General features: G+C 40.3%; 1 protein-coding gene across 1 annotated transcript; it reads left to right on the top strand.

The window, feature by feature from the left end:
* The first annotated feature begins 5,989 nt into the window (after window positions 1-5,989).
* LOC139139628 (uncharacterized) lies at window positions 5,990-7,746 on the top strand. Its single transcript, XM_070708502.1, has 2 exons — window positions 5,990-6,673; window positions 6,993-7,746. Exons 1-2 carry the CDS (start codon window positions 5,999-6,001, stop codon window positions 7,437-7,439), a joined length of 1,122 nt encoding a protein of 373 aa, XP_070564603.1. The 5' UTR covers window positions 5,990-5,998; the 3' UTR covers window positions 7,440-7,746.
* The last annotated feature ends 1,893 nt before the right edge of the window (window positions 7,747-9,639 follow it).

Genomic DNA, 9,639 nt, shown 5'->3' with positions numbered 1-9,639 from the left:
TGCTTTTATGAGCATAAACATTGAAAATATTGACAAAAGTACCATTTGTAGAAGGCTGCTACTGTGACAGACGTTTACAATCTTGGAAACAAAACACTGTTTATCGCCTCAACATGATCAATAGGTACGAGAAAGCTTTCTATCTCTTCGAAGCCATTCAGATAGACCTACTCAATAGTAACATGGCTTGTGATCACTTCCTCATTTAAAGCTCACTTTCGAAACAGGAATTCCCGACATTTTTGAATAATAACCAGAAGATTAGGGAAGAGATTATTTTTTGTAACTCTTCTGCATATGTGGGTAACGTTGAGGGCAGGCTCATCCAATTGAAATCGCCTGCACCTGTGTAAAGTCTCTGCAGCGACACACTTTCTCAGGTGCCGCCAGCTGGTACATGTAATTCGGTCAATTTTACACAATCATCACAAAACGTGTTTTGCAGGCTGATATACCGACCAGCATATGTGAAAAATATGCCCTCCCACTGAACTATGATGCCCGCTGCCCTCCAGTATACCGGTGCAGCCAACGAACAATGCATTTTAAAGGAGTCCTTATTATGATAAGATATATTGTGCATGACAAGTAACGTGAACTGACTGACTTTAAGTCCTGAGGGTAATTCATTAGCTGTTCATAATTTACCCTCCAAATGAAAATTTTCCACTTACCCTCCCGCACCCAAACTTCATTTTTACCAATTCCCACATATTTTTGGCTGTTTTCCCTCCCATAGTGACGTTTTGAAACTCCCCTGCCCTGTGGCGATAAAAACTTGTCGATTTTCCCTGCCCTGGAACGAATTTAATATTTTATCATTCCCATGCAGACATGAAGCTCAACTTCTCCTGTCCCCGTTTTACAAGTAACTTCCCCTCTCCTCGTTTTTTCGCCAATCCCGGCCCCCAGACCAATCAACCTATATCGAGGCCGACAAAAACCCAAAATCTGCTCCCTGCCGGCTAAAATATGTCCCCTGCCGAGCAAAATTAAAAATTCCCCTTCCCTCAGAAAAATTGCTCCTGGAATAGCTTTTTCGATGAATAGCTCCATTGGCTGCATCTAAGTTTATATGGTCCAACAGTTTAAAGCTCCCCACTTCCCTCTCTCCACTACTGAAACTTCTCCTCTGAGCTCGCGACCAGATGTACATATTCCGAAATTCGCATTTCATTGTAATGCAGCCATTTAACAATCACCAAGTGCTGATTTCTGCCTGATATCGCACCCCTCTCTCCCTCTCTCTTGTAGACTCAGCGTACTCTGCCAGAGATTGGTGCAAGCTTGCCACTCAAGGGGTCTAACAGTTAGACAATCACGAAAGCAAACAACACTCTTGATCCGGAAACGAGTACCGAATAGCCATGGGAAGTACTGTAATACAACAAAAACAATTACAGAAGTATTTGACCTATTAAAAGGGAAAGACAGATGATGAAATAATTTATTTTTCCATCCAGAGATTCACATTTCCTTTGGAAAATGGGATTAAGGTGTTGTGTTGAAAGATGAACACCTATTTGTGGTTGCTTAGAAATCGCACAGTATTAAAATCTTTGTCAAACACGGCACCGAGTGATTGTTTTAACGTGTTCATTGGTTGAATACAGTGTGCTGATATGAATCTTGCAGTGAATGAGACTGTGGTCACAATACTGAGAAGTCCCATTGCAATGACATTAACTCTTGCGCTGTAATTTTTTCCCGCCAAAATTTTAGTGCAACATTTTACCAATTTTTATGAATTTTTATGTAATTTTTTTATAGTTTTGGACAAAATGGCCTTTTTAATTTATTCGCTCCAAATTTTTTTCTAAAATTTTGGCAAAAATCTGGGAAAAATTTGATAGGGTGTTTTTATAATGGGGACAAAAATATACTTTGGCGCTCAAAGGGTTAAAATGACTCTTCCCCAGTGCCCCAGACTCACGTTATAATAACATGACCGAAGCTCTCCTATAACTCATGATCAAGAGCTTTCTATTCCTGTTTTTACATTTTGTCGTGACGTGATGGTGCATTTTATTCCGTGCACTATTTTCGCACTTCCTGGCATTTTCAATTCGATTCAATTTTCGATAGATTGACCACATAGTAGTAGTAGAACATATACATATCTTGGTACAAGACTAGATGACAAACTGAAGTTTTGTGATAACGTTGATTTTATCATAAAGAAAACTAATAGTCGCATGTACTGCCTTCGTAAATTAAGATCATTTGATGTTAATCGAAAACTCCTTTCCATGTTTTACAATGCTTCAGTTTTGAGTATTCTGTCTTTTGGTATTGTCTGTTGGGTGATGTGATTTCTGTTGATGACAAGGGCAGGTTGGAGAAAATCGTTAAGAAAGCCAGTAGAATTATAGGGGAAAACCAGGCATCCATTCAAGACCTGTATAGCAGACGACTTACTGATAAAGTGAGACATATATTATCTGACACGACTCATCCCTTGTACAATGACTTTGACAATGAACGTATCGACAGGAGTGGACGACTGAGAATACCACGAACAAATACAAAGCGTTACAAAATGTCTTTTGTTCCGAGAGCAATTTCGGTCTATAATTCAGAATTTTTTCATAGAAACTAAGGACCGCGCACATGACCATTCGCACATCTTCTTAACATGCAGAGATGTATATATGTGCATGCTTTTATGTCTACCTGTCTTTCTTACTGTATGTATTTTTAGTGCTATGTTTTTTTAAGTAGTTTTCATTTGTGGTGACTTGCTTCTGTCTTATTTTTGTGGCGAGCAATCCAATTTCCCAACGAGGATTAATAAAGATAATAATAATAATAATATTGGTATCACAACGAAACAACTCCGAAATTAAGCGCAACAATAGAATAACAACAACGATTTGTTGTTCTTGTTGTTGTCCTAATTTCTATTGAACGAGGGAACTTGAATCAGTTTTCACTTCCAGACACAGAATGCTTATCAACATACTACACGCGGTCAAGTCTCAGTCGCTGATGACGATTGATATGAACGAAAGAATGGAATGGTGAGTGTGTCTTAAATTTAGCAAAAGTGGTATTCCAGGAAAACTGCCGGGAAATTATTAAGGGCAGCTAATACATTATATTCACGTGGGGAAATACGTACCGGGGAATACAGATAAAGCGGTATGCAGCGTATGCGGAGCAGCATGGGATTTGACCGCTCGGTAGATCCCACTGTCGTCACCTGCAGCTGGAATGGCGCTTACAGGGTGCTGTGTCAACGCATCTAGATTAAAGTATACTCGTCTGTGTAGAAAGGTATTCCCTGCCTTTTTTTCTGCTTCCCCTCATTTCAATTCATTCAAATTTCAAAACCAGTCACTCTTCGTTGTTTATGACAGGGGAGTTTTTTACAAGCTGGAAACAAAGCTGTGTGAGTAGTATGTACTCAATGGGCGTTCTGGGTGGAGTCGGAAGTCTTTGTTCTCTCTCATAATATCAATATTGGTACATGCAGTTTGAGGCGAGAAGGGAAGACCAATATGTTTATGATTTGTCACCCAGGGCATTTCCACGAAATCTTATCAAACATTCATTACGTCACTGGACTTGGGCGGGTAACTTCGGGACGAGGTGAATGAACCCTGGTGATGATTCACAATCAGTCCTCAACTGTAAACAGTAAGTATCAACAAACGATAAAACAACTGCGCCCTCTATAGGATGAACTGTTCTGATTTTCTCCGAGCTCGACGATGGCGTCGTAGACTTCTTTTGTTTTTTATAAAAGGTTTGACAGACTCCTACGTTTTGACCGCCAGGAGTGAAATTTTAACTTAAAAAGTAAATATATCGTAATTTTCTGTATCGTGCTAATATTGACTGAGTACACTAGAAAGAAATATTATCAGAAAAGTAGAGTTCTCGTCTTAGTTATTGAGACACACCGAGTAAAAATACACTATACCTATTGATTTTGTGCTGTGTTTTACATTATGATGAATTTCAGCCCTCAAACATGTAAGGAGATGATTAAAACAGAGGCATTGCTGTTTCCCGCAGCGTGTATACTTATAAAAGTCCCTTTACAAATGATTTTTAGATTTCTCTGAGAAAATTTTGTTTTGCTGACCACGCAATCAAGGTAAACGATTATATATCTGCCAATTACAAAAACTAAACTGCCGAGTCGATGTTATACAGGTTCTTTTGTACATTATAGGAATATATTCGCATTTTGTCTGAAATCTAGCACTGTGACACCACTTTTTAAAATATATTTTTTCAAAATGACTTATCAATCAATGTCTTTCGTGAAAGGCTTTAAGAAAATGATAATATTACAAAAGATGTTTTCTTGTATTTCTACATGCAAACCGATGGAATTTGCTGGACTTGCATCTATGGGTTGTCCGCTACCTCGATAGGGAGGACACGGTGAAGGCCACCCGATCTAACATGTCACCACTGCAGGGTGATGATTTGTACAGACTGTGCGGCATCTTCGCTATTATTTTGGTCATGTAAAACGTGCACACATTATGTTTTCATTCGTCCACAGTTTTTTGAAAACCAAAAGATCAACCTGACAACAACATAAATTGTGTGTGTAATACGCAATATTATTGTTGAAACAGAAAATGCAAGCGCCATACAGTTGATTACTTGGTAATGACATTGGTATTATGGTTTTATTGTTGAACACAAGGCATATGGTTTTCGGAGTAGCACAAGAAAGTGTCATTTACCAACTTGATCGACGAAAATACTGGAAAATACATCAAAACTTGACCAGCTACAACCAGACTGCAGAGAATATGGCCTACATGTGCCTGGCCATACTTCGACGCTTGCGCGCCCTCAGCGTTCGATTTCAAATAGAATCGAACGGCTACCAGGCAACGCCTGTTTTGCTTTTGCTTTAGAATCTTTACAACGCTTCGAATCATAAACTAACTTCCCACTCTGGCTAACTTCGACACAAGTTTTGTGATTTTTTGGGAGATTTTCATCATTATAAGTGGATGCCTACAAACATGTCATCAGAGAAAGAAAAGTCCAACAAAGCAATGAACCACGATTCAACTGCCGATTCGGATATTTTCAACGATGAATTTCGATGTGAAAGGTAAGGCTCTTCAGGTGACTTGTTGGTGTGCTGTCTACATACTTTGCAGTATTATCTGATTGGTTGAAACACGTGCATTTGGATACACTTCCGACTGTAATTGAATTTTGATACACTCCCGACTGTCATTGCAAGCGTAACTGAACAAAGTATGCCTTTGCTCCTATCCACACTGCCCGGGGACTGTGCAAAGATCCTCCTACACGCACACGACTCCCACGGTATACTGTCTCGCATTCTCTTTTACCGACATCATAATAAAGAGTTTGTGATCCTTCTAATTTCTAATTCTAATTTTTTCGCCATTCCATACGAGCATCTAGAGAGCTTTGCATAAAAAGCAAAGCCAAAAGAACAGTTAGGACAATACGTTTGTTCATTGTCAAAGTTTCAGGCTAGTATTAACCTTCGTTGATCGCTCTCGGTAGTTTTGTCGCTTAATTGACATTGGCTATTGCCGACAGAAATTCAGACGCTTTTTTACACACCTGTTGTTATTGTTGCTTTTTTTTGCGGTCGGACATTTTGACGTATGATTTTTTTAAAAGTTTCGATCAGAGCATCGGTGTTATCAATAGACCCTGTACCAATTCTCCGCCCTTGTACGAGACAGTCATATATTTTGTGAGACAAATATTTATTTTTGCATATTGATGATAAAACTTTGACGTCATTAAGAAGCGGAAATAACCCATGATGCATCATCAACTGAGATTTTTTGCGCAACCGCGAGATTAAATTCGTATTATCAACAGATGCTGCTTTTTAATCGGTTAAAATACTGAACGCTGAGTTTCCCCACAGGTTTTAAATCACACAAACTCTGAAGCTTGCACAGAACTGTAACGACGAATGCATGGTAATGACAATCGTGATCATTTCGTGATCATTTTTCAGAATCAAAAGGCCGCCATGAACAGGAGGAAGTTGTCGGACGACAAAATATACCCTTCAGAGAGTTACATCAGTTACTGTTCGCTTCAAAGCGCAAAGGTAAGCGATCGCGAAAACAATGACGAGCGGTTGCTCCAGGCACCATCGATAAGCGTCAGTCTCGCCACTAGAGGGAGCGACGCAAAACAGGAGCGCGAAGAGTTGGGTCTGTTGATTCAGAAACTGACCGCCGATATGGGCAGAGTGGTTGAAGAAAATAAGGAGATGAAAAAGAAGCTTGAAAATCTGGAACAGGAAAAACAGGAGAACGAGTTGCTTGTTAGTTGGCTGAGCGCAGGTCACGGCAGACAAAGCAGCCTGGGACGGGCCAGCGTTCAGGATGCCATAGTCTACCGCGATGTACCCACCACAGCGCCTGGACAGGAAGGGAAAGGTGCACAACCTCTTACCACGCAGAAAAGCAGGAGTTTCTTCGGAGTTAAGTTGACAAGTAACAGTGCTCCACGGAAGGAAGAAAAGAGACCAACCCGTGACAAACAAAGAAGGAAACTTGCCAGTAGGGATCGAGCGAGATCTCCGGATGACGGACTTGATACCAAGTCTGTAGATGCGATACCCACATTCAAATTCGGCTCAACATTCGAACGCACACTGAGGAAACTGCAGAGAAAATTTTCGAACATGAAGGCCAAGGTAAATAAGAAAGTGTATACACATTTGTATTTCTTTCTTTTTCTTCAGTTCCTCTATACGGTAAAATGCACCTCGAGGACAGGTACTCAGATTGAACATTTCAATTTTTTTCAGATTTGTTCACAGTATATGATGTCGTCAATTTAAGACTCTACTAGTACGCCATGCTACTTTCACAGATATTCGTATAACAAGATAGTCAAAACTGTTCTTATTTCTTTTGTGTCAATATAAGAGTAGAATTTAATATTCTCTCTTTCCATATCTCTGATCTCTCTCTCTCTCTCTCTCTCTCTCTCTCTCTCTCTCTCTCTCTCAGTTCGATAATTTTAGGCGATTGAAACCAAGGCTCGTGGAGCTACTAAAAGAAAAGGATAAACTTGAACAAGAAAACAGTAGTCTGATTAGACAGCAGATTGAAATCTCAGCCCAGGTGACCGAACTTCGGAACGCCAGAGATGAACTGCAATTTGCCAACGAAAAGCTGGTTGAAGAAAACAAGAGGCTCGTCTGCCAGTTCGTGTCAGCGCCGTCATCCACCGAAGACGGCGGTAGCGAAAGGAGTTCTGGCCATACGGTTTCGAAGACTTTTCACCGAGCACACAGTCTAGCGATTACAACAACTCGTCCAGGTGTGAGCGAGAAGGCGATGAAAACAGTGATGGAGACAGGACGCCGACTGGCAGAACAGCGCCGCCAGAGTTTGAGCTGCAACACAAACAGGATGAAATCGACCAGGTCATCAAAGAACTCGACGAACTTCTAAATGACGGCGATGTAACAACTGTTTAACAAGTGGCACGGACAGAAATATTGCAAAATATGTGTGAGGGTTACGTCACCAACGTAAAAAGACCACTTTTTGGAATGATTGAATTATGACGCAGAAAAACACCGACTGAACAGAGTACTGTTTGGCAAAATGAGCAACAAAATTCAAATTGGTAAGAAGGGCATATTTGGTGGAAATGTTTCCTTCATACCCATTCGTAAAACTAGCTGACTTTCGTTTTCTTCCAGCATGGACAATTTATGTATACCTGTTTGAGCGTCATAAAAGGAAATTCCACACGTAGAACAATGTTTGCGTGCGTCTATGTGTGCGTATGTATGTATGTATGTATGTATGTATGTATGTATGTATGTATGTATGTATGTATGTATGTAGTGTGTATGTTGGGATGGATGGATGAATGGATGTGTGTATGTAGGCCTATAGAGGTCATAATGGGTGTGCGGACATACAGGTATGTATTTAATTAGGCACGACAAATCGACTACATCGCGCAAAAAGCTAAAGAAACTTAAATGTGGAAGTCCGCGTAAACAATCTTCCCCTACGCTATTCGAGGTGAAAGTATTAAGGTGTTGGGGCAGTAAAACTGCCATTCTGTCATTTCCTTCAGAAAACGTTTCAAGAAACAGGCGTAAAAGTACAGTTTTAATTCAGGTTTTCTATATTTCAGTGGTTTCGTTCAACGCAGAAGTAGAGCTCACCGTCAAAGCATGCTCAGATCCTATGTAGTCGGCTTCGAAACATGCAGGCGTGTGGCGTTATTAAATGGATCCGGATGAGACACTTCGTCTTTTGTCCAGTACAGCAGTTACGTCCGGACACTAATTCATCTGCCACAGTAAAAAACAATGGAGGCCAAACATCAGTTACAGTCCCTTCGAGGGACTTTTTCTTTTTCTTTCAGCAACTCATTCTTGACATGGTCTTTGTCCTTCTAGTTTCACGTAATTTACCATTCTTCGTATTTATAGTATTTCGTTTTATCCCTTTTAACATAGGTATGAATCCGTACCTTGGCAAAGCCCTCACCTATCCGTATCGGTATCTTTGTGGTACCTGTTGCGATTTCCTACATTTCTACCGAGTCGAAATTCGGGAGTAAATACTATTACTACAAGCTATACCAGTATATACAGCATGTCACGATAAGTTTCCCTGCCGTCTGGGGCGCTCTATTCTGTCTCCCACGAAGTGAGTGCGACCTTATAGATATGATGGCGAGAGAGAACGTATCTTGGTCTGTTTCTTTACCAGCTGGGGGGGGGGGGGGATTCCAAACGCGTTCGCACTCACATAGAGACAATAGAACCATGCAATTTGTTCAGAGGATGAGTTTTACATGTAAATTTTGATGCTTAGATTGGAAGAATAAAATCCTTCCTAAAAAAACATTTGGCTATAGATGTATACGGGGAAGTTACATGTACTGAAAAACCCAATCGTACCAGACTCAGGTGTTGATATTGGAGGGCTCGCTTTCTGTTTGCGTCATCCTTCGGTCCGTTTTACAGGTGAGTCACCCAGACAAGAGAGGCGACACAACAAATGCACTATAAGCTTAGCTATCCCACGTGCAACAGTAAAGACCGCAGCCACAGGAGTAGCTGATTTTAATAATAACACAAGACCAGGGAAAAGATCTATGTGTGTTCTGCCTGGATCAAACGGTCATCAATGCTTGCGTTTAAGTTCAAGTTGTCCCCCAAAGACTGTTAAGACAGTTCTAATTATACTATAATTTAAGTCCGAAATCAGTTTAGGCCTACTACCTGAGAATGCAATGCTTTGTTGCATTCTTTGGGTTTTCCTTGTATATCACAGTAAAGTTGAATGTCGGTCTCGTCTTTTGTACCAAATTTTGATATCTGTCATATTTTTAACGTTCATGCTATACCAAACACCCTAGAGAAAAACTACTTTCTCAAGGGTCTATGGTTATACTTATTAATATAGCTTTGCAAATGAAGATTTCACGAGACCAAAATCGAGTGAGATAATGACTCGAGTTGTATGGCGCCCCCAACGATGTACCCATGAGGTGTGTATTTTCTTGTCCACATTTTCAGTTTTCAAATCACAGCAAATTTACCGTAATATGGTAATTTGCTGACAGAAGCGAATTACAGTATTTGCAGCATTAGTACATCAGCTACCAAAGCAACCCCATTCT

Source organism: Ptychodera flava, chromosome 9, assembly GCF_041260155.1.
Source record: "Ptychodera flava strain L36383 chromosome 9, AS_Pfla_20210202, whole genome shotgun sequence".
In the NCBI taxonomy this organism is placed as follows: domain Eukaryota; kingdom Metazoa; phylum Hemichordata; class Enteropneusta; family Ptychoderidae; genus Ptychodera; species Ptychodera flava.
This window is presented reverse-complemented; position numbering and strand designations above follow the sequence as displayed.